Source organism: Fistularia commersonii, chromosome 17 (assembly GCF_037954325.1).
Source record: "Fistularia commersonii isolate RoL2024-O1a breed Wild chromosome 17, RoL_Fcom_v1.0, whole genome shotgun sequence".
Classification (NCBI taxonomy): Eukaryota; Metazoa; Chordata; class Actinopteri; order Syngnathiformes; family Fistulariidae; genus Fistularia; species Fistularia commersonii.
In genome coordinates this window covers 15,568,839-15,594,590 of record NC_141300.1, presented here as the reverse complement: position 1 = coordinate 15,594,590, position 25,752 = coordinate 15,568,839, and the positions used below count along the sequence as shown (strand labels likewise).

Below are 25,752 nucleotides of genomic sequence, written 5' to 3'. Positions count from 1 at the left end.
TAGACGTTTCTCCAGGTTCGTCGAACGTGTAGCGGTTCGAAACAAACACGTTCTCATTTCGCGACGAATGGGACGCAGCGACAGCTTTTTTTAAGATAAGATAAGATAAGATAAGAACAACTTTATTAATCCCGAAGGAAATTGTTGTGCCAGAGTTACAGAAAATATAACAGTAATAAATAATAAAAAGAAAAAGGCAGAATTAGAAATAAAAATAAACTATAAACTATGAAGTGTCTCAGTGAAACTATAAAGAAACTATAAAGAAACTATAAAGTGTCTCAGTAAACAAGTGATAAAACTATAAGATCCCATTTATGATCCCATTCGCACTGAGTTCTTTTGTTGTTCACATGCGTAGGACGCCACGGAAAAATGCAGCGCGCTTCTCTTCTTCCCGTTCCTTTCCTGTCACGAAAACATCGACCCGAATCCCTTTGTGGCCGGCTGCATCTCCGACCTCTGCGCGTGAGTCAGAACCTCTACGGCGATTATCCACAGATCTCGAAGTCGCCTCCCTCTGCTTCGTGGTCTATCCAAAACTTGCTTCTCGATCACCGTTTCCAGATCTGATGACGAGGACACCTTCTGTCGCGCTTTGACCGAGTACACCCGGGCCTGCTCCCACGTTGGATATCCGGTGAGGGAGTGGCGAGACAGCTTCCCCTCGTGCAGTGAGTGATCCTCAACAACATCTGCTGACATTTAAACCGGACGTAAACGCTTTAAGCTCAAACGTGACACGCGCCGACGATGTTTTGCGTAGACGACGGCTGTGAGGAGAGCTTCGTCTACAGAGACTGCATCAGCTGCTGTCCCCCCACCTGCACATTTGACAAAGAGTGTCTCGGTACTAATCTGCACTGCCTCGATGGCTGCTACTGTCCCGATGGTATTCAAGCGACCGTTCGATTTTGAAATTTTGTTTTTCACCCACGAGAGGTGAGTTGAACCTGTCGTTCGCCAATCTGTCCCACAGGTCTTATCTTACAGAACGGTACATGTATCGCCGCCTCCCAGTGCCCTTGTGTTTACCATGGTGCGTCGTACGTGCAAGGACATGTGCTTCAACAAGGGTGCAGCGTTTGGTGAGAACGGAGCGGTTTTTCCACCGTGAGCAGGAAATGTATCGCCGCGTTATTATTAATCTACTGCGTTGATCTCCGGTAGTGCTTGCATGGGCGGAGTGTGGAACTGCACCGAAAACAACTGCACAGGTAAGTTCCGCCTTTCAAGCCATTAAAACAAAACGAGATCGTTTTACCCGACGTCTTGTGTCCCCTTAGCCGAGTGCTCGGTGGCGGGCGACGTTTTCATGACGACGTTCGACGGGAGGATGTTTCTCCAGCCGGGTTCGTGCCAATACGTCCTCGCCAAGAGCCGAAGCGGCGGCAGATTCACCGTCACGCTGCAGTACACTACCTGCGCCGAGGTAGATGCCACCCGTGCCTCCGCGCTCGCTCATAACCCGCCCCTTTCTGACCTCCCGTTTTCCGTGCGTCCGCAGAGGCAGGTGTGTATTCAGTCCGTGACGGCGGTTTTGGATGAAGACGTCGGGCGTCAGATCACGTTGACGAGAGAGGGGGAGGTGATCATTGGCGTCAACCCAGCACCTGTCCTGCCCTATATTGACGGTGGGCGATAAAATTGATGTTTTCGTAAATGTATGTAATGGGAATACGATAAAAATATCTGACTATGTTGATTATAGATGCATTTGAGGTGCGGAGGTTGACTTCGGTGTTCACGCAGCTGAGAGCAGGAATGGGTTTACGGCTGCATTACGACGGAAAAGGGGGGCGGGTCTACCTGCAGCTGGACAGCCAGTGGCGCGGGCTGACGCTTGGCCTTTGTGGGACCTTCAATGGAAATCTTCGAGATGACTTCCTGTGAGCTTCCCGCTCATAGATTGGCGTTTTAAAAAAAAAAAAAAAAAGAAAAAAAAGTCAGGTCTTATGTGTGTTTGTGCGTGCAGGTCTCCGGCAGGTATGATCGAAGGGACGCCGCAGCTTCACGCCAACGCTTGGAAGGTGTCCTCGGCTTGCGTGGCTCCAGTTAACCTACCCGTCGTTGACCCGTGTGAAATGAGTCAAAACAATGGTAAAATAATATCAAACAAAGAAGATGACATTTTGCAGAGGCAAGCCGATAACTTGTGCGATACGTCACAGTATGCCAACTCAAAAATAAAACAGTTATTTCTTCACGCTCCAGTGTTCTACGCGTCGCAGTGTGAGGTGCTTTTGGGGAGCGTTTTCGCGCCGTGTCACGGCTACGTCAGTCCAAGCGTCTACCAGCAGCAGTGCCGCTACCAGGCCTGTCGTTGCGGGAGCTCCTGTCTGTGCACAGCTCTGGCACACTACGCCATTCTCTGCTCCAAACACGGAATTGACATCAATTTCAGATCGTACATCAGCGAATGTGGTGAGCGATTAAAAAAAACATCAAAATTATGGATGTTATTTGTTGCACCTTAAACACATTTACTCTCAATGGCTAAAATTGAATGTGTTTTTAAGAGTAACACCTGAGAAAAACATTGAGTTATTTAAGCAGTAGTCAGCATTAAATCAACTGATGGTGTGTGTGTGTGTGTATAGGTGTGGTGTGTCTCGGAGGAATGCTGTACCACTCCTGCGTGTCGTCCTGCGGGCGGTCCTGCCGCGCCCTGTCCAGCTCTGAGACGTGTGACCCCGACGACTGCGCCGAGGGGTGCGGCTGTCCGGAAGGCAGTTTCTACGATGACGTTCGCGGGAGATGCGTGCAGCTGTAAGACTCGAACCCAACGACGGTCATCAATCGCCGCTCGGCAAAAAAAAAACGCTGTGTAGTCTCATCGTTAGTTGATGAAATTTACATTACATTACATTACATTGCATTTGGCAGACGCTTTTATCCAAAGCGACTTACAATAGAGGACATAGGGACTGCAAATACACTTGCAAATACACGAAGCACAGGAAATATACAGAACAGTAAGCTTGGGTTAGTGAGTTTTTTTTTTGTTTTTGTTTTTTGACAAAGACATACACAAACGTACACACACACACACAAACACTGCATAGCCTAACACGCTGCCTAACCTGATCTGGGGCATCAGCGCAGTAAAAAGTCCTGAAAGAGAACAGTTTTTACCTGTTTCTTGAAGGTTGAGATAGACGATGCTAGTCTATTTAAACTAACGTCAGTTTATCGGCAGGTCTCAGTGCCACTGTTATTCCACTGGAGGTGTTTCACAGCCCGGGGAGGTGACCTTCAGTGCCTCCGGCCCCTGGTGAGTGACAGCCGTTTCCGGTTTGCACTGAAAAACAGAATCTCACTCAGGTCGACTTACGGGGGATCACAGACTCACATCCTAACGCGAGTTTCTTTTTCAGTCTTGAAGAAAAGTAATTACTTACAGATTTTTTTTCTCCCGTGCCCATTTTTCAATATCCCGTTCCCTGTCCTCCTCAAGCCTGTGCAGAAACGGGAAGATGGAGTGTGTGCCCGAGGAGCAAGGTAACCCCCATAACACACTCTCTTCCCTTTATTCGAATGTTTTTAAGCGGCGTTCCTCTCACTGACATCGATTTTTAGGTTTTTTTTCCCCATGCAACTGGTTGTTGAAATCAATAATTCGAACCATTCACTCCAACATCTTTGTCTGTGCTAGAGCCAGATAGCGTGGAGGTCAGAGAATGTCCAGAGGGGAAAGTCTTCCACAGCTGCACCGAGCAGACCGGAGGCATGGCTTGTGCACCAACCTGCCGTAACTTAATGTTAAACCTCACTTGCCCTCCAAACACTCCGTGCATCCCGGGCTGTGGGTGCCCTCCCGGGTAATAAAACCTTTTATGATGTTTTTCACTATATTTCTCAATTTTCTAGTCCGACTGATTCCGCAAATCCCGACTACCTGCTCGTCCTTCCGGGCAGATGCTTATTTCTTTTCATTTCTACACTCTGCGGCGCTGAAATGTACTTGAAGCACTTGATTAATTTCCTGCAATTCATCAATGTAATTCTTCTCTTTGCCTCGGTGAAGTCCACACCGACCCGGAACTGCTGTGTAATGAAATGCTAATGTGGCTGACTAGAAAAAAAAAAATTAAAAATGTAGTACATTTGTTTTTTTTTTTTTTGAGAGATTGAAAAATGGGTAAAAGATCGTGTGCTCGGCTGAAGTATCGCAAGTAACTTTTAAGTCTAACAGCAGCGGGTTATCTAAGGTAGCGCACGTCACGAACAGTTCATGTCCCATAATTTCATGCTCGTTACGTCCTGTTTAATATTTAAAATGTCTTGTGTCTCACCAATTAAGGCTGTTGCTGCACAACGGGGAGTGTTACTATCCCCAGAACTGTCCCTGTTCCTGGCTGGGCCTGGAGTATCTGCCCGGAGAAACCGTGGAAACATCTTGCTATAAATGGTACTGTTCTCCCCTTCCTCTTGCCACCCGCTCTAATATTTCTATTTTCTTCTCTGAAAAATATGTAATACATGAATAAGCGCAGATCTGATAAACAGAAAAAAAATTCCGTCAACATTCAGCATGTGGTATTTTCAATATATATAATCACTGTCAAAAACATTAGGCTTACAAGTATGAAATAAATATTTTTTTGATTGAACTGCTTTTTTTTTTTTTTTTTGTGCGTCTGTCTGTGTCTTCTCAGCGTATGTCACCGAGGCTTTTTTAACTGCAGCTATTCGCCATGTCCCGCTGCGTGCACTGTCTACAGTGACAGACATTACCACACCTTTGATGGGCTGGAATACGACTACCACTCCGACTGTCAGGTCTACCTGCTCAAAGTGAGTGGATGCATGAGATGAATTTGCAAGTCAAAAAAGAATAAAAAATGAAATCACGTTCGGCTCTGACATGTAAGGCGCATGTTGTGTCGTCAATCCAAAACTAATCGAAACAGATTTTGATCCGAGCGAGGAGATTTTTAGCACGTTTCTCATTGTAGAAAATTCGTTTTTGTTTTTTTTTGGTTTTTTTTTAAATTAGGGCAGATTAAGGTGTGTCAGTGTGCGCTGGTGTTTTTGCACCACGGTAACACAAGCAGACCCAGTGCAAAGCTGTAACAACACAAAGAAACCTGTGTCTACCTCAAACCCCAGGGCTCGGCGGCTCCCAGGGATATAGAATTAGAATTAGCGCGACGGACAATCCTATTCAAACACAACCGATCACAGGCCACCATGCAAACGGGGGAAAAAAAAAAATGAAGAAGGAGGTCAGAGCAGAGTGTCTTGTATTTCTTCATATCTATTTTGGAACTGAAATTTTATTATAAAGGTCATGCGTTAAAAAATTAGTGTTTTATCAGCGCTACTTTTTGCCCCCTCTCTCCAGAGCACCGGAGAAATCGAGGTGTCTATTCTCGCCCAAAACAAGGACTGCTATGAGAGTGGCATTGTGTGCATGAAAACTCTGGTCATTCACGTGGGACTCACCAGAATCTACTTCACTGACAACTCGGGCAACCCTGTACGCACTAATTAATAATGCTCTCTCTGTAGTATCGTGTGCTTTTCTCTGCTAATAAAATACTCCGTCTGTATAACGATTCATATTTTATGCCTTCAAATATTCATTACTATCTTTATGCCCGTCCGATTTCATGGTCCTGGATCAGAGCCCGTCCACCGTCGTGGGTCCCGAATCCAATTTTGAGCTGTGGAAAGCAGGTTACTACATCGTGGTCCACTTCGCCAGTCAAGACCTCACCGTCCTCTGGGACCGGAAGACAACCGTCCACATCAGAGCTGGACCTCAGTGGAAAGTCAGAGAGAGCAGATTATGAATCATTCTTTTACGAGTCCTTAAATATTCACCTAAAAAAAAAAAAAAAAAAAAAAAAAAGTATAATTATATGTTGTTGTTTTTTTTATTACCAGGGTCTTCTTAGTGGACTTTGTGGCAATTTTGACAGCGTGACAGTGAATGATATGACCACTTCCAGTCACATGGAAGTCAATAATGCACAGACCTTTGGAGACAGCTGGGCCCTGGGACAGGTATGAATCAGTTCAGCTCCACACACACTTTCACTCCTTCCTCCCTCTCTGTTGCTCCAGTGATTTATGTGTGGTTGTGTCCTTAAGTGTGTGGTGAGTAATCAGACCCCCTATCTATATGTGTGTGTGTGTGTGTGTGTGGGGCTGTTTCAGTGTGAAAGTGACTACGTAGTTGAGCGACCGTGTGAAGGGGATTTAGGGAGGCAGCCATATGCCAAGAGGGAGTGTGCTCTTCTCTACAGCGATGTCTTTGCGCCTTGTCATAATATGGTGAGTGTAACTGAACAATGTACACACACACACACACACACGCGCACACACACACACACACACACACACACACACTATGTTATTATCCTATGAATGCTGCGGGATGTTTCCATGCTTGAAATGGGAGGATTAGGACTTGATGACAGATTCTAGCCCAGACTCTTAAGTGACACGGGCAAATCCATTTCTGCAGTAAATATGAAACACCCCATGAAACACAACTTTTAAATATATGGCCAGCCAGCCACAAGGACACACACACTTTTAAACGCTACTGCATAGTGTTTATATTTGGCCAGTAGATGGTGCCATGTATATTTGTAATGAGGAGCTGAAAAGGCTTCCACACATTCAATCTCAGGTAACAGTGGAAGATCCAAGTCCCTGTCTTTTCTTCATATTTGCCTGAAAATGTTTAATAAATGTTTGTTTGTTTTTTTTTAATCCTGTGGACTGCTGGTGGATTTTAACAAAAATCCGATCCATCCGAGATTTACATTCCAGGAGAATATTTCTCACCTGCGTTTGTTTATATCAGAGCCTTCAAAACACAAGCGACTTTACATATGTCTCACTGGTAGGGAAGCCGAGGGTATTAAATAATGATGCGGGAAAAAAAAAAACATGTTCTTCATTTATCACTGTGAGCCGGAGAGATGGTGTCACCGCGTCTGCCGAGAAATTTCGGTGGAAATGCAATTCTGCGTCTGATCTAGTCGTGCTCGCTTTCCTCTCTTCTAGTTAAAGTGTCCATGGTGTTAGAGTAGTGCAAATGTTTAACAGATGCTGTTTGCACAGGCCTATTTTAGATTAGTATATTAATGACGCTAATTAAATTAGCATTCATGAATTCTGTTTGTAATGATTAAACCCAAGCCTGCTGCTCTGGCCAGGATGTAGCGTGCTGACTACTCAATATATTTCCTGCTGCAATATTAGATGAACCGCGTTAAAAATCGCAAGCAGCACCCCATAATGTGTTTGTATTATTGCGGCAAAAACACAAAAAAGGCATTGAGAAATATGCCTTCGGACAGACCAACTCATTGCCGATGCATTTTGCCTCTGTCTCACATGGCTCTTGTGATTCCTACTGCGTTAAAGTTTGACCCATATTTTTTCTCCTGATATCTCCTCACTCTCTTTCAATGTAAATTATTGAAAACTATTCAAAAAAAAAAAAAAAAAAACCCAAATCCCCAACTCCGCCGCCGTGATAAGACCCTGTTTAATTTATGGACGTTTTGTATGCTGACTGCTTGTCCATTCATACATTCTCCAGGTGGACGTGGCTTGGTTCTACAGGAACTGCCTAACTGACACTTGCAATTGTAACCGTGGTGGAGACTGTGAATGTCTCTGCACGTCCATAGCTGCGTACGCTCACAAATGCTGCCAGCAGGGTGTCACGATACACTGGAGATCGCCATCTGTGTGCCGTGAGTGAAAGAATCTCCTCTCTTGGTTGATGTAAAACTAATAAATGTAAATATACTTACAAAAGTCACATCGGATATGAGTTTTTTGTCTTGACCCTTGCTGAGCGAGCATCCGCAATCCATTTACTATCGGTAATACACTTTACATTACGTTTTATGACGTATGGAAATCCTAACTTCTAACTGCTCTTTTTCAGCCTATGATTGTGAATACTATAATCAAGGTAATTATGCATGCGGTTTCGTTATCAAAGAAATATTCCACGGATGCATTGCTTTTGCCAGCGTTGCTCATTTATTCCCACGCGTCTTTCAGATTTAGGCGACGGCCCCTTTTCCTTGGTGAGTTCTGTTTACAATGACACCGTGCTCGGGGTTAATCGCTCGAGCAACTCGGTGTTTCCGCTGGTGCGAGAGAGAGCGGGGCACCTGCCAGCCCCGGGCCTGCTGTTCAACTTCATGGTTACAGCGGGGCTGCTGAAGGACAGAACGTCGCGTGAGCCGCTACATTCACACGATTACAAACATCTTATTTTTTTTGGAGTAGCTCTAACCCTGACACCCATCGGCTTATTTCTCCAGGTATCCCCGTCGTGTCACTGGAGTCCGCAGAGAGGCCGAACTACTTCCTCGTCACGTCGGGGCGAAGCTGTCTGCAGCTGGAGCGTTGGACCCAAGGGGAAGAATTCAGTCGCAGGGCGACTTTTATCAAGCACCACGGGCTGTTCCTGGCGGGCCACACCTCGTTCGAACTTGTCAGCAAACCCGGAGTGTTTCTGACACTGACGCAAAGTGCCACGCGAGCTCAGAGATACGACACATCCGACAGCTTCAAGGCCAGCAGCAGCTTCGTATTGGAGGGTCAGAAAGAAACGTATCCGACGCGCATCGATGCATACGCACATAAATTGTAACTAATTAAGTTCTTTCCTCTGGCAGAGAGTACTTTTGTGATTCCCTTCCGTATAATGTGCGAGTGGCGCTACAAGGCCTGCGCCAACCCCTGCGTTCACACATGCAGTGACCCAAATGCGACACGCTGCCAGTTCCTGCCTGCGTAAGAGCATCGTTCATTGACACCATTCGCTACCAAGACTGCCGCCTCGTCGAGATAATTTCGGTTTCTACACGTTGCAGTGTTGAAGGCTGTTTCCCACACTGTCCCAAGGACATGGTCCTGGATGACGTCACGAAACGATGCGTCTACACCGAGGACTGTGAGCGAATCGATAGCGACCTTTCGCTTGATAGATCCGACCTTGTCGCGACGAGTGTACCGTCATTGTGCGAAATGCTTGGTGCACTGATGTTACAAATTGTCTCATTCAGGCGTGACCCTTTCCCCGACTCCAACTCCCTTTGCATACGTGACGTGGCCCAACGTGACAACAGCAGCACTGCCAACAACTCCGGCTCGTACGACAGCTTCAACCGCTGCAAGGCCCACAAGAGCGACTAGATCAACAACCATGACCGCAACTACGAGTTCAACCAAAGCTTCTACTACTAAATCAACAACCGCCACTTCCACTACCGCGGGACTCACAACACCTAGTAATCGTACTTCAACCACCGAGCACCTCACCCGGTCACCTGTTCCGTCTCCTTCTCTGACCTCTGCCGTTACTCATTCTGCAACATCGCCGGCACCTTCGGAGTCCACCATTCTCACGTCGACTAAAACGACCCCCTCCCGAACTGCGTTAACGCCAAATGTCACGACAACACCTTCTGTTGCGCCCTCTGACATTACCACGTCACTGTTCATTTCTTCTCCTCATACCCCCGCTATCCTTAGCTCCACCGCTTCGCCCAGCCCGTCTTCCTCCACCGCAGATGGCACATCAATACCAGCCTCGCCGTCTGTCATCACCCTTACGTCATCTACGCTAACCTCCCCCACCACACAGATGCCACCCACTTCGCCCGTCACAACCTCGCCACCGTCCGCATCTCCTTCCCCTGTGGTTGACCCGATTGCCGAAGGTACCGGTCTTTCTCAGCCTGCGCCGGCGTTTACAACAACCGCCCGAGAAACCTCCGCAACCGCAGACACCCCGGGCGTGACGACCGTGGCTCTACTTCCCGAGTCCACTTCTGGGCGAGCGACCGCGGAAATAGTCACGGGTTCTGAGCCTTCCGCAGTGACAGATCGAGCGTCAGCGACGACACGTTTGCTCTTTCCTACGACGCCCTGTACAGTAAGTGTTGCTATGTCACCACGGGCAACCACACAAACAATTGGGAGATACATCTTTAGGAGCCATCACATGAATAGTTCTGACCTTTACTTTCCCCACTCCCACCTCCCGCCCTAGAAAATGGTAAATTACTGCGCATAAGTGAGTAATAGGGACAGTCGGTACTTCAAATGTACTCATTTGTCTTTCCTATTCCAAGATATGTACTACTAATTATACCAACCTAATTTAGCAACATTTATGTATCTGAATTTTCTGTGTGTGTGTGTGTGTGTGTGTGTGTTAAGCCGCCATACTCATACCGAATAGATGAGTGTGCAGAGCTCATCTGTTTCAACGGAGAGCTGCTGCTTCACAACTCTTCACTTCACTGTCGCTTCAACACCACGCCGCCCCAGTGCAGTCTGCTGGGACTGCCCATCATCGTCAACACAGACCCTTGCTGTCCGCAGTGGCAGTGTCCATGTGAGTCTTTCTCGGTAAAATCTATCTTTTAGCTGCACGGAAAGCGCGCTCGGTTATTTACGTCTTTTTTCTTTTTTTTTGGCAGGTCGCTGTACGGTGATGTCAGACCTGCGCGTCATCACGTTTGATGGCAACAATGTGGCATTGTATGATAACGGCTCCTACATCCTTGTGAATCTGCCAAGAGAGATTATTATTGCCACCGTGGAGAAATGTCCCACGAGTCAGGTAAACGGGACGGAAAAAACTGGACCACCGAGGTTATGTTCAAATGGCGAACCTGACTTTGTTGAATTGTTTTATTCTCTGTGCAGAGTGTCAACTCCATCAGGAGGCCTGTGAGTACAGTCTCTGCAGACAGTTGTTTACAATAGTTGAAAAATACGGAATACAAATGTTTTGTTCGATTAAATCTCTTAATTACCCCAATCTACAGAGCCCCACGGGCGGAACATCTGGTCTGTGTTTTAAGAAATTAAACATCACCACGTCTTCCTACCGCATCATTATCAACCGATTGGAACGAAAGGTACCATTCGTACACTTGCGAAACCGGCAAGCGTCCCGAATCGGTCACGACATTTCGTTGCGCCCGTTTGCGTCCAGGTGACAGTGAATTACAGAACAGCGAGGCTGCCGTTCTCTCACCACGCGCTCTACGTCGAAGACACGGGCAGCATGTATTTGATCGACACTCCCGGCAGGGTCAGCATACAATGGTATCACAGCACCGGCATCATCGTGATGCAGTACAATGCTCCCGGTAACGAATCTGTCCCCACCCAAGGTCTGTGTGGTAAGTTTCCCTTGACGCACGAGGCAACAGCTCAATTTGCCCGAAATGCTACCTCACATCATCTAAACATCTGCATTGTTTCAACTGGAGTCATTAAAAAGTGATGGCAGTATGCTTTCAGGAGGAAACGATCTCACTCCGCCGTTATATTGCTCCATTTAGCAATATAACCGACGCGCACGTACACGGTGAAAAAGTCGTCTGCCTGTCCTTCTAGGTTGCTGCGACGGGAACCCGGAGGATGACCTGAAGTTGCCCAACGGCACAGTGGTCAGAGGGGTGGGAGACATGATGGTTTTCCTGCAAGCATGGAGGGTCCAGACCACCGATGATACCGAACATACGCGCAGGGTCGGAGACAACTGCACCACCGGCGACTGCTCCACCTGTCTCTTCATGCTCTACCAGAGAGCCTTCCAGCCGTGTCACAGCAAGGTACATCATCCCTGCAAAGATTTTCAAATGGCTAATACAAGTGAAATAGCGTTATATATATATATATATTTTTTTTTTTTTTAATTTGGAGGTACTCTAATAAGAATAAATCATGCATTAAGCAGCTTTGACTTTGGGGTCGTGCTCAGCAATTTTCTCCCACTTTCATAATTTATCAAAGTGTCACGAAAACTCGGAACAATCGCGACGTCTCGCCCTTCACGCCTGGCTGTGTAATTGCAGTTGCCCCCGGAGGAGTTCTGCGACATCATGTGGGCGGGGGACCTGCATTACAAGGATCACCAGTGTGACTTTCTGGCGGCGTATGTGGCGGTCTGCTACACACATCAAGTCTGCATCAGCTGGAGACGACATAACTTCTGCCGTAAGGAGACTGGCGCCCGGGCAGATGTACTCACTCACGTTTCCCCTTTGCTTATGCATATCTAAGCCCCTGTCATCCCGTAGCTCTTCGCTGTCCCCCTGGAAAGGAGTATCAACCGTGTGTGAGCACCTGCACCAGTCGCACCTGTCTGAACAGGGAGTACTATGAGGAGACCAGCTGCTCCTTCATCAGGGAGGAGTGTGTGTGCCGCAGTGGAACAATTTTGCACAGAGCCGACTCCGCATACTGTGTCACTGAGGATCGCTGCGGTGAGTGACATTGTAATTACACACACCCTTATGATGAATTCGGTCTTTTCCCTCGCAAAGTCACACTTCACAATTATGTTTGCGAATTAACTTGCGCCGGGTAATCTAGTGTGCACGGATAATGACGGCAACCCCCGGGCCCCGGGCGAGGTGTGGAACGGCTCCGTTCGCGGCTGCTGTTTGTACAAGTGCGCGGAGAACGGCTCCGTGGTTGCCGTGGAGCCGGACTGCGGCTCGGTCCCGACGCCTCTGTGCGAGAGGGAGGGCGAGTACGTCCTGGATGTGCTGGAAGAGGGGGCCTGCTGCCCGAAGAAAATCTGCGGTAAGTAAACATGTGACGTGACGGAGAATTAGCTACGATTTAAACGATCGCGCGCCAGTTTTCGTCCCATTCCGAATGTATTTATCTTCACCCTAGTTGCTCCGTCATCCCTTTCAGAGTGCAACATGACCATCTGTGAGAGCGAAGCTCCCCCCTGCGATAATGAGAATCGCCTCGTGATTGGCTACAGCGCCATGTCCTGCTGCCCGGAATACCGATGCGGTGAGCACGCCCGTCCTCATGGAGGTTTTTTTTTTTTTTTTTTTTTTTTTTCTTCCCCACTTTGCAAACTACTTCTATTGTGCTTTCACTCAAGCATTTCTTGCAAAATAATTGTCTTTTACAGAATGTGACCCCACAGCGTGCCCCCGGGTATCTGCCCCGGACTGTAGGGAGGATCAGTTCTTAGTAGAGGTCAGAGGGGGAAAATCATGCTGCTACTCTTACCTTTGCGGTAGGTATCTTTTGTTAGTTTATAATTCAAAAGTTCAGGTCAGGAGTTGGCCTGGAGCCGAAACTCTGCAGACAATTCTATTTATTACGGTGCCATTAAATTTTGTGTGCGTGTGTGTTTTCGGGCCATGCAGTGTGTGAGTCATGCGTTGAGCCCATTCCAGTTTGCTCACATGGAGAAATTTTGGCCGTCGATGTAAATGGCACCAGCGTCTGCTGTCCGCAGTATCACTGCGGTAAGCGATAAGAGTCAAAGTGGTAAAGTGCGTATTATTTATGTCTTTATATTAATTTTTTGGTGTCCCATGTGCGTCAGCGTGTGATGTCAGCCTGTGCCGTGAATCATCTGTGAGTTGTGCGCCTGGTCTCGCTTTGGTTGAAACTTCTGTGCCCGGACGTTGCTGCCCAAAGTATCACTGTGGTACACACACACACACACACACACACACACACACACACACACACACACAAATAGTGCACCACATTCTTTCCTGAAATCAGTCAAGTCAATTAATTCAAAATCGAAAAAAAAAAACAAGTTGCCCCTAAGGGATTTACAATAAAAAAGTATGATGCCATATGGCTGTAGATGTTACACTGCAGGATGTAAAACCTGTCAAATTAAACTTAACTGGGAGAAATATGTGAAAAAAAAACCTGTAGGAGAGACGCTGGAATTCTCTCACGGGATAGACAGATTACCAATGAATGCACATTTATGCACATATACTAAACATGGCAAAAGACATGACTAAACATGACTAAAGATTTCACCGCTTGGATGTTTTGCAAAGTCCTTCCAAAGGAAGCCAAGGAGCTTTGGGTGTCTTCACCGCTACCGCCTCCACTTTGCCGTGAAGACGGATCCAAGAGAGAGACGGGGGAAAGGGGAAAAGCCCATGGTGCTTGAGGAGACTTACAAACATGAAAGAAAGCGCTTTCTGATGCAACGGATAATTAGCTCACTTTCTCAGTCGCGCTGATTGGAAGAACAGACTATAACCCACAGGATAAGAAGACACGCTTAGACTAACCCGCCTTAACAATCAGTGACCTGTGGTTTTACACGCTTTAAGATCACTCACTAATTACATGTTCATGTTTGTGAGGAGTTTGATTGTCTAAAATTAGAAGGCAGGTCATTCCTGAGGCCAGCGTATGAGGAAGCAACCGGATGAGTTTTTGGTTTTCTTTTTAATTTTGTGAACATCCCAGCATCTACTTTCCAAGAAGAGCCTGATGAATTTTAGGGGAAAAACCATTTATAAGTCACAACAATCAACTTCAAGTCTGATCTGACATGGAACGAGAGCCAGTGAGGCAGAGCTAAATCAAGCAGATTTGGAGGGTTTTAATTAAAATTCTTGCCGCGGCACACTGAATTATCTAGACTGGGGCGGTAATGGAAATCTCTAGAGCGACCAAGGATAGGCTACATCTTATTTTAGCAAAATTGGATCAAGTCGATTTCAGGGAATCATTCATGTTGAGGACGGGCCCTCCTCGTCCTCTCAGTCCAAGGCGAGGGTCCAGATCTCCCAGTTTATGGCGGATGAGACCTGTAGTGCGGGAGGTTAGGTCGTAAACAGGGAGCAGAGTGTCTGCTTATCGTCCAGCAGGACTCCAATTTATTGGTTATAGAGAGTCCCTTTTGGACAAAGGAGTAAACAAGACGGGTAATGAGAGGTACAATGTTGCGCACAAAACAGGTGTTGAAACGGATAAAAACGGAATGTGAGACTAACTACACTTAAGGCCGTTGCAGGAGCTTGAGAGCGTCAATGCGAGTGCATCTCACGAGAGCGGAGGGAACAAGTCATGACAATAACAATAATGTATACTTTATTAATCCCACGTGGGGAAATTCCTGCTCTGCATTTAACCCATCGTGGATGAACCTTCAGCGGTCGGCTGCCAGCAGTTTGAGGTTCAGTGTCTTGTTCAATTACACTTCAACACACATCAAACCATGAATTTTTGATGCTAATTATATTTACCCCGCATATTTACTGGGCCCTCTAACCAATATTTCAAGTCAGTCAGTCACGTTGCTCATGTATCGAATTTGCAACCTAACTGTACTTTGCAATTGTTATGCATGTCTTGTATTCAAAGTCATTTCTCCTTTCTACTTCCTCTCTCTTTCTCACTGTCAGAATGCCAATGCGATGAAAGCGCTCACCCCATCTGTCAGGTGGTATGTAAGAAAGATCATCCCAAGTCCCAGCCTGGTCGAGTTTTTTGGTAGAAGGAAGGAAAACTGGGCTCCTTTGGTAAAGTTAATTCTGTTTTCTCTCAGGGAGAGGAACTGTTAGAGGTCCCAGACAGCGGCAGTAGCTGTGGGTGCTCTCAACATATATGCAGTATGTGCAATGCAAGCTTTTACCCCAACTGTGCATTCACATTTTCCACGTTTGTTTCATTCAGTAATAAATATGTTTTTTCGCACCCATGTGTAGAGAAGGCAGAAGTCTGCCTCTTCCAGGGGGTGACGATTCTCGGGCCTGGCCAGTCTCTGGTTCAGTACTTTGAGGGAGAGTTGTGTTACGCCGTCCACTGCCTTCATCACAAAGATCCAATCACTGGTTTCTACGCCATGGAAATAAGCTCCGTCAACTGTTCCCAACGATGTGGACCGGTACGTGTCTAACACATTTAGTGCAGTTTGACCAATCAAATAGGCGGTGTTTTAACATATGAAGTATCTAAATAGTGTCAATATTCAGCCTTTCCCGCATTGCTTTTTTTTAATTTAGCATCAGGTGTATGAGCCATCCACGGACCCTCAGGTGTGCTGCGGCTCCTGCAAAAACGTCTCCTGCACCTTCACCAATGAGAACGGGACCGCGGAACTTTTCGCCGTGAGTGCAAACACGCCCTCGTGGGTCAAAATGTTCGAACGCTGGAGACGCCGGGATTATTTTGTGTGCGCACGCAGGCAGGAAGCTCCTGGGTGGAGAACTGCACGCGTTACGATTGCATGGAAACAGCAGTGGGGGCAGTGGTACTCGCCTCCGGGGTGGTTTGCCCGCCTTTCAATGACACGGAGTGCATTCAGGTTAGGACTTGAGATATACGTTAAGACACGGATTATGCTATTAATATTAATTATGCACTTTAATATGACTGAACTGTCTGCAATTTATGCTAACACCAAAGGGCTTTACTGTTTTTTTTCCAGAACGGCGGCGTGGTCCAGAGCTATGTGGACGGCTGCTGCAGGACGTGTGAGTCGTCAAATAAATTTGGTGCCTGATTGTGCTTTCAAACATCAATCAAAGTGGTGAGCGCCTTGTTGCCTGGCAGTGGATGGGCTTATTGGCTGAGTGGTTTGGGTGCGGCCTGTCGTAGTGGGTGGTGAAAAAGCCTGTTATTTACTATAATTATTATCATTATTATTATTATTATTATGCTGGTATATTATTATTATTATTATTATTATTATTATTATTATGCTGGTATATTATTATTATTATTATTATTATTATTATTATTATTATTATTATTATTATTATTATGCTGGTATATTATTATTATTATCATTATTATTATTATGCTGGTATATTATTATTATTATTATTATTTTGCTGGTATATTATTATTATTATTATTATTATTATTATTATTATTGCAGTCCCGGAAACCCTGGCTTTCCCTGAATTTTCTATAGAACTTTGAGGTGAGAAAGAAAAATCAAGGTCATTATAAAAGAAAAAAAGGAAGACAAATGTAGACACTACTGCACCAATACCAAAAAAATGTAGCTGTTCTTCCTTTCACATACAGACAGTTGAAGTGTTTTCAGTTTTCTTAGTTTTAAGCTCTGAAATATGTTTATCCATAAAACAAATATGGTTATATTGTTTCTCTCTGTGGATTTGGCTTTTCTAGCCGCACCTGCTTGCCTGCTTTAGCAGTGACCTTGCGGTTCATCCAATCGGGTTGCTCCATGGTGAGGACGCGAGACGGTGCAGGGTTTAGAGTTTGCCCTGCTCAGCTGCTCTATGTAGTTCATCATTTGACTGGGTTCATTGGCTGGGCTGCCTGAGGTAACCAAAAAAAATTAAAAAAATGAAAAAATAAGGAGGAAACCATGTGCATGCGGGCAGCACTGATTCAATCCAATGTGTTTTGTGTGTAATGTTAAATCTTGTTCTCTGAACCAAACATAACCTTGTGTATGTTCTCCCGAAATGGACGGCTGTGTTCCTGATGATGCTCCCAGGTTCTGGAGTGGGTGTTTTACCATTTACCATTAACCCTGTAACCCCCACTGGTAGTACTAACTGTGACACAGGTACCATAACATCGCACTGTTCGCACTTACAAAGATTAAATGACATCATGGATTTCATGTGACTCGTGGCATGTGTGTGTACGTGCGTGAAACTACCGTCATTTTCGGACTATTGAGCGCACCCACTGAATTTGAATGGGAAAACAAACAATTGTATGTATATAGGCCACAATTGTCTAATCGGCTGCAAGTGTCCATTTGTAACTTGAGATATTAACGCAGAAAGATGTTACACAGAATGTTTTTTTTTAACTTTTAATTAAGTACCGTAAATGCTTTTTCCCAAACACGTCTTGTTAGAAAAAATAGAAAATACAGTAGCCTGCCAGGAAAAGTCATTGATCGCTAACTTCATCTTTATCATGGGTGCCAAAACAACTCAGAATTCCTCCGTCACGCGCTACAGTAGTCTCTCTTTCATTGTCGCTCTCTGTGTGCAAAAGTGAAATATTTTGGTGGCATGAAGCTCATTAGCTTGTAAAAATCTGTGAATTAGGTGCAGCGTGTCAAAAAGTAGTCCGGAAATTACGGTATTTTTTATGTCTGTGTCGACATGCCTGTTTAATGTGACACTTAACCTTTCATAAATCGCAGATGGGATAAAATGTTTTGTTGAATTGCTACAAAAGACGTCAACTGTTCCACATTCCAATAGAATATCAGACCTATCAGTGAGGGTAAGTTGAGATGATTAGCCAATGGGAGAGCTGCTTTGACGACTGAGCTCTGATTTGTCAATCAATGCTAGCTCCTGCTGCTAGGCAACAAAGAGCCCTGCTCACACAGGCCTTTCCGGGTCCGTGACTGACAGGTCTCTTTCGCAAAAACATAAAAGAATATGACGCCGTTTGCCAGTTTCTGTGTGATGGGATGATTTAACTCAATGCGCAAAAGTTAATATTAAGCATCGTCTAATTTGAAAATTAGCGTCCATCAATCTGCTTCTGATGCATTTGTCGGCGGATTGATCGGCAAGCGGATGTTGTCATGCAGAATTTCTTGACGGCCTTCTGGAACCGTTTTGTAAAAATGCTATTCTTCAGCTCACCGTCGCACAAAATCAGCGCTGACTATGGCCTTATGGGGCCGATCGACATTTCATACTGGAGTTGACCTCCTGAAAAAAAAAGTTTGTTATCCTATCAATGTCAAATTGTTCAATCATAAATATTTGTTTTTTTTTTCTACATTGGGTTCAGATTTCAGGTGTTTTTTATGAGGAAAACTGTTGTGAATACTCTTTTTTTTTCGAACGTAAACAAGTCAAACATTAAGCGTATCAATTACTTTTTAAAATAAAAAGAGATTTGTGCGATTGTAGCCCTGGGGGGTTGCTGTGTGTCTGGATTTACAGGGACTATTGTGCTCTTTATCCGTCCTCCTCCTGTGTTTAGGTAAAGAGGACGGGAAAACATGCAAGCGAGTGGCCATCCGGACCACCATCCGCAAAGATGACTGCAGGAGCAATGCACCTGTGAGAAAGACGTGCAAGCATGAATTATAATATAATATAACCATCACGTGGATTCATCGCGCCGATCATCATCCCCTCCCTTGTGTTTACAGGTAACGGTCTATTCTTGTGATGGGAAATGCCCCTCGGCCACCATATTCAACTTCAACATCAACAGCCACGCCAGGTTCTGTAAATGCTGCAGGGAGAGTGGACTGCACACCCGTTCTGTCACTCTCTACTGCTCTCGCAACGCCACGGCCGTGGAGTATAACTTCCAGGAGCCCCTGGACTGCTCCTGCCAGTGGAACTAGACCGGCGGGAGCATACAGGGGAAATAATTGAAGGATTAAGAGATTTGGAAATGTATGAATGGAAGGATTAATGCGAATATGTGGAAATGAGGGGGCGGTAGAAGGGGATGTGCTTCGCGGACAAACACATTTTATTTTTTTTCTTTCGTCCTTTAATGATAGTTCACAGTTTGACTTTTTTCTTTTTTTTTTTTCAACGAAATCGACAGAGAGTCATCGCTATAGCGAACGGCAAATTGTTTTCTTACAATTTCTGGAACATACTGTGCCAAAACCAGTCAGCTTTTTAGTGCTTTATCTGCCAAACTGACATCCTTAAACATGCTATTTTTTCAGTCATTTAAACACTGATTTAGTTTTCTAAACAACAACTGTGTGTATAGATGTGTTCAAAAATATACCATATGTTATTTTCATAAATCATTATTCCCAGTTGTTTCCGTTAGAAATATTCAATCAGTTTCTGAAATGTGATTTTTTTTTTTGCCCTTTCCAGTTTTCGTTTGATGATGAAGTAAATCAGTAAATAAAATATTTAAGAGTGTTTCTTTTCCTCGGTATAAGATGGGTGTCTATGTCCTCCTAGCCTCTAATGAGCTTTCTCCATGCTGCTTCCCTCTACGAAAACACACCTTCATCCTGGTTCAGCGTCTTTTAAGGCTGACGTGTGTTTGTGTTTCATCTCCGATGGATAATTGCTGTGTAGGAGTCACCTTTTTCGTAGAAGCCCCTCGACGGACCCGCACTCCTATCGTTTTCGTGTCCACCGCAGCCCACTCCCAAGTTCAACCGCCACTACGCTTTTTAAAAGCAATTTAAAAAAAACTAAATGGCCCCAAATCACCAAGCTCCCTGTGTCTCCTCAGGAGCCCATCTCTGGAGTGGCCATGTTCCCCTGCGGTTGCCATGGTGAACCGCTCTTGTTACGACAAAGGGCCAGAACAAATTGGGCTGAACTCGTACGTCTCCCACTCCTAGCCTACTCCCAGAAGCGGCTCCTTCGCACAAGGGCTTGCATCACTTGAGACGGAGCCATTGAGCAGCGACACTACTAAATTCAAGTTGTAAATTCTCTGAAATGGCAGCAAAGACAAGATAGATCTTGACAGAAGAAAACAATCAGTGGATCTAAAAAACTCGATTCATCCAAAAATATGTCCGCACTCCATCGATATTGGACGTAACTTCGGTGACCTGCCTTGACGTGGAAGGAAAGGACTCATTCTATCAAGGTTTTACAGTTATTTACCGTTTTCTTGGGAACAAAATAGAGTCAAAAGGACAAACCCAGCTTTGACTTTTCTAACCTGTGTTGGGTGATTTGGATTGATTTTCCCGATGGCTGGAGCGAAGCTTCTGTTTTTACTTGTTAGTGTATATCAGGTAAGAGATAAGATACTCGCTGTCAATATTCACGGCTCTCGCGATTCATTTTAAGCTAAAGACGTGCTTCGTCTCTTCTTCAGGTGGTCTGCCTGATCTGCGATTACCTTCCAAAAAACCCCATTGAGGTAGCAATTTTGTTCCGGCCCTTCCCTTCAACACGAGACGCGGAAAGCTTCTCAGTCGGGTGCTCGGTCGCGGGCGACAATCTAGTAAGAACTTTTCGGGAGACGGAGCTGAAATTCAAGCGAGTTTGAGACCTACAGCTGGGACATGGGCAAATTTTTCAAAACATCTCCGCAGGTGCATGTGGAGCCATTTGGTCGCTCTGCATGTTCTCCTGACTGCGAAATCTCACTGCAGCTGCCAGAGGATCCAAGGGGGTATAACATCACCTTGACGGCCGTACAAAAGCATGAGGAGTTTGTGACAAAAAGGTTTCTCTACGGTGTGTCCAAACCCTTCAAGTTGAAATCCACTTCCCAGCTCATAACGGATTTCAAAATGTTGGATGACGTTAACATGCATGCTCTTATCTCCAGTTCCAGTCTTACACTCTTCGCTCCAGACCTACACCACTGCCACGACTGCTTTGCTGAAATGGAATTTCCAAAAACGACAATCGCTGTCCACCTTGAGCCTTTACAACGCTCGCACGCGAACTCTCGCGCGTCTCATCAACATAAACTCCACAGAAACTCGGTCCCAGCGCCTGGTGGAAGGGCTCCAGCCTGGGACGCATTTTGAGGGCAATATCACGATCACTACGTTTCTAAAAGACTTAAGCATCACCTTGAAGCAAATTTTCAGATTTTATCTGAAAACAGGTATTGCGGACTAATACCAGCCTTTTCGTTTCTCGCAACATCTTGTCAGTGGGTTGTGAGGTAATGTTGACTTTCTGCCTCAAGCTAACTGCCACGCCAGCTGGTGGGCTAATGGAAGAAGCTGCTACGCTGTACGAAGGACAGGATTGGCCCGGAGCAGTGCCCGGCAGAGCTGCGACGCATTGGCGGCTGGAAGTCACCTGGCCAACCTAAAGACTAAAGAAGATCTGCTTTTTGTAACTTCTCAACTGCTAAGGCACGGCACTCTGTTGCTGCTTTGGACAGGACTCAGTGTCCAACAGGTAGATCATGTTACTTGGATTTTCTGTGCTTTTTTCATTCTGCTCAAGATTGCACAATATCTCATCTTGGCTTGAAAAAATGTTCATTTACTTAAAGAGAAAAAAATCCCCATTTTTCACAATATGGGATAGTCGAATTTTCTTTTTTTTTTGTATTTTAACTATGTTAAAAGCTTGTGCTCCAGTCTTAGTATTTCATCTAGTTTATGCTTGAATATCCTCATTTGAAAAAGTCCTGCAAAAAAGTAACACAGAATGACATTTTGTATTTCATTTCATGAGTTATAATGTGATGCTATTGAATATTTGAGGGAAAAAAAATATCCTGCTTGTAGGATTTCATTACATTTTCAAAAAGAGGAAAGAAAAGTATGTGTAGAAAATAATACAGCTCGTCAGCAGTAACATCAGCACAGATACAGAGGCAAACATGTTTGTTATCGACAACATAGGAGCTACCGTGCAATGACGCTCCTCTTTTCCTGCACAGACGGAGGACCAACCCGTGTGGACGGACGGCTCAAGAAATCACCTGGCAAACACTGAAACATCCTCACTTCCAGCAAGTCAGGCCAACTGTTTTGCTCTTCAGATGAATGCTACAGTGCCAGGATACTTTTTAATTCCATTCTTCTGTAGCATCCCCCTACCCTTCATCTGCCAGTACCAGAGTAAGCAGTATGACCGAACTCCCCGAAGCAAAAACAAGACCAAAAAACTCAACAATAAATTTCCTTTATCAGCACTTATTTAAATTTCCTTCACAAGTCGCTGTTTTATTCAGCTTTTTCCTCCCCTGCAGTCCCCCCAGTTCTTTCCTTATTCTCCTTGGAGGTGGTGAAGGCGACGGAGCAAGAAATAGCACTTCGCTGGACTGACCTCTCCGCCCTCAACTTAGTTAATGATTCACACCTTGAGGTTTTCCTGCTGTACGCAGAAGAAGGATGGCCGGGAAATGATGAAAGTAACGGGATTTTGATAGAGGACGGAAATGGGAGCCAGCCTGACGGTTTCAAAAGGCAAGCGGAAGTGTCCGTGGCCCTCTCCTGCAGAGGAGTGAATGTGACAGGATTGTCTCCGGGAGGCGTCTATTCGTTCACCCTGCAAGCCTCACACCCCGCCGGCGCCACGTGGAGCCTGGGACAAACCCGAACCGCATACACCAGTGAGTTTACTGACACTGCCAAACAACTGAGCAATCCAAAATGTCTAATCTGTTCACAAGTCTAATTTTATTATTACTGCAGGACCCCTTCCTCCGCAAAATATTACTATCACCCTCATAACAGAGTGTCAGTTCAGTCTTCGCTGGATGCTTCCAGATTCCCGGCATCTGTCTCGATGGCGGTTCGTTGTACGTTATACAGACGCATCTACAATGCAAGAACGGACAATAGGAACGGCAAACATCTCCAGATCATCAGCAGTTCCTGGGTTACATGCATACACAGCTACTATCGGTGGCCTCAAGTCCTACAGGAAATACATAGTTGGAGTGTATACACTGACACAACATGGGATTATGAGCTGTGAGCAGGCGCCACTGACAGTACGGACAGGTAACATGACTTGAGTGTGTTTGTGACATTGGACTTTGTCTGATTCAGCATTTGCAACTTAAGTTTATTTCAGCAGTTAAAAGTCGTGCAATTAAAATTATCTTCCATTATTGGTTTTAAATTTCACAACACAAGGCCAATATGATGTTTTAGCACATTTTTACTCTGTTGGCTACGAATGCAAAATTTTCCTTGAGCTTGTTTGCTAATTTCTTTTTTTCATTGGAGTTAGGCTTTTCAAATTCATCATTTCCTGTCATGGTTTGAGAGCAATTATCTATCGATTGCCGTGTTAATCGAATTGTTGTGACCCGTCTGCTTCTACACCTCTCAGCGGTGACGTCTCCATCTGGTCTGGTCGTGTCGCGTGCTACGAGCGACAACCTGACGGTTTGTTGGACTAGTCCTCCCGATGACCCTCCAGATGGATATTATATCACAGCACATCCACTCAATAACTTCAAAACCTCTTTGGCTTCTACATTATGGATAAATGATTCCAGCCCTGATACGCAATGGGGAAATAATTCAGTGTGTCACGGTCTGGGTGGATTTACACCGGGGGAAACCTATGAAGTTGGAGCGGTTGCTTTTAAAGGAGACGACATTAGCCGAAGAACAAGCTTATTTTACACCGCAGGTACAACTCCCTATGGAACAGCATGTGACGTTTCGCTGAAATAAAACAGTCCATTTATTATCTCTTTTTTTGTCTTAGATCCAATGCCGGTTCAGATCGCGGTCCCTCTTTCGGTGGGCACAAACTCTGCACTACTCTATGTCCAGCCTCCACAGACGGGTGTGATCGATGGGGTGAAAGTGTGTCCATGTCCAGAAGTGTGTGACCACCCGTGTGAGGGATTCTGCACATTTTCTTGTGACTGGCATTCAATCGACTCCAGCAATCGTGTCTTGACCCTCGGCAATCTCAGTTCGGGATGGGAATATCGGCTGGCGGTGTACAGCACCAGCAGGCGCAGGACGGGAGCGCCTTTCTTCACGCGTAGATTTAAAACAAGTGAGTCACTCCTGCTAAAGGGGAGTAAATCAGCAGGACAAACACAGTCACTAATGGGGGCTAGCGTTTGGAAAGACATTGACAATATACGCTCCATAGTTCTAAATTACAGGTGTCAGCGAAATTGCCCCATCAAAATTGCATGGCTCATATCCTCTGTAATTAATTCATGACTAAAAAGGTCCATTACCACCCTCCCCTGTCGGGCTTCCACAAACAGCTTTATTTTCTTCATTTTTTTTTTGCGACATCAACATCATCTCTGCATGTTAATCTCTTCCGTCAGGATCTCACCACAACATGAAAATAACTCGGTGAAATAAAGAAATAATAATACTAATTTAAGAAAAAGAACTAATCCTAGGTTTACCCGTTCCTTTGTTTTAACAAATTAGTTTTTCCACATGATTACATTTATATAATTATCTCCTATCTAACATTGGTTATTTGTTTTACATGGTACACTCTGTTTTTCAAATTACAGCAATTACTTCGGGCAAATTAATCCATTCCGATGCCGATATATCCTCATGTGGGGATTAGGATTTTTACTATTTTGGGGAGCCTGTCTCAAGAGTGGGCTGCGATGTCTCATGGCTTGTTTTTATTTCCCCATGGCTCAAAAGGCATTATCACCAATTAAGGCTAACAGGTGTACACGCTGTGTGAAGGGAGTAATTTTAGCGGTTTGTGTGACCTGCTGTTTGATTCCAGGTCTGGCGCCTCCCGGCGGAGTAAGGGAAGGCGCTGTGACCGAGTCGTCCGTCGAGCTGCTTTGGGATCGGGCGCGAGGGCAGGCTCTCAGTTATGAGGTCGTCTGCTTCAACTGCCACCGTTCACTCGCGGTAAACATTAAAATGATCCCATATGCGTGTGCTTTTAGCCAGGAGACAGAGGTGAATTACGGCTTATTGCTTCCCCATTAGACTTCCTGTCGGCCATTTCCCATTTAGCAGCACTAACGACTTATGCTAATCACATATACACGCCTCTATTACTGCAGCCGTTACACAAGGGTCATTGCTAGTCAGCTTATTGCTGCTGTATTTACATCCTAAAGGTGCAGAAGGTGCGGGGTCAAAGTGCGGTGTTTTCCAGACTGATTGCAGGCCGGATGTTCTACTTCGCCGTACGAACGGAGAAGGAGTCCTTTGCGGACAGTTCTCCCGTCACCATAAACATCACAGCAGGTAAACAGGCACATACCTGCCTCATTTTTTAACTGTTATTGTTAATTTGTCTGGGTGCGTATGGGTTTTATGTGCAGCTCCCAGCCCGGTAGTGGTGGCCCTTCTCAATAAAACCGCATCATCCATATGTATCCGGTGGAACGTGGTGAGGGGGGAAATCAGCGGATTCATCCTGAAGATCCAAAACATGACATCGTATCAAGAGCGGATCATTTGTCAACCAGAAGTCAGGTCAGTATCATCCTTGAAAGTCGAGAAACCAGTGACAATTTTGAGACGAAGATCGCAGTCGGTCCGTCGGTCAAAACTTTCGACCTTCACCCTGGATTGCGATCGGCCGAACGCTAATACTTTGTCACTTC

General features: G+C 45.4%; 2 protein-coding genes across 2 annotated transcripts in view; both read left to right on the top strand.

Annotated features, from left to right (window-relative positions):
- The first annotated feature begins 1,170 nt into the window (after window positions 1-1,170).
- otogl (otogelin-like) lies at window positions 1,171-19,111 on the top strand. Its single transcript, XM_086163703.1, has 46 exons — window positions 1,171-1,217; window positions 1,287-1,432; window positions 1,508-1,634; window positions 1,712-1,889; window positions 1,976-2,100; window positions 2,215-2,424; window positions 2,601-2,769; window positions 3,200-3,274; window positions 3,458-3,501; window positions 3,656-3,821; window positions 4,304-4,411; window positions 4,659-4,797; window positions 5,348-5,482; window positions 5,631-5,777; window positions 5,893-6,012; window positions 6,166-6,282; window positions 7,565-7,721; window positions 7,919-7,945; window positions 8,038-8,217; window positions 8,304-8,582; window positions 8,661-8,778; window positions 8,859-8,938; window positions 9,051-9,133; window positions 9,520-9,666; window positions 9,725-9,922; window positions 10,210-10,387; window positions 10,473-10,615; window positions 10,702-10,725; window positions 10,824-10,916; window positions 10,994-11,183; window positions 11,401-11,618; window positions 11,862-12,003; window positions 12,087-12,272; window positions 12,382-12,594; window positions 12,712-12,816; window positions 12,941-13,048; window positions 13,182-13,283; window positions 13,364-13,468; window positions 15,204-15,244; window positions 15,347-15,410; window positions 15,507-15,685; window positions 15,804-15,908; window positions 15,986-16,105; window positions 16,229-16,274; window positions 18,739-18,818; window positions 18,911-19,111. Exons 1-46 carry the CDS (start codon window positions 1,178-1,180, stop codon window positions 19,109-19,111), a joined length of 5,958 nt encoding a protein of 1,985 aa, XP_086019829.1. The 5' UTR covers window positions 1,171-1,177.
- A 6,203-nt stretch (window positions 19,112-25,314) lies between these two features.
- Window positions 25,315-25,752, top strand: part of ptprq (protein tyrosine phosphatase receptor type Q) — a 34,569-nt gene continuing 34,131 nt past the window's right edge. Inside the window, exon 1 of the mRNA XM_086163701.1 lies at window positions 25,315-25,390. Coding sequence (XP_086019827.1) covers window positions 25,315-25,390 — 76 coding nt within the window. The remainder of the gene's footprint in view (window positions 25,391-25,752) is intronic.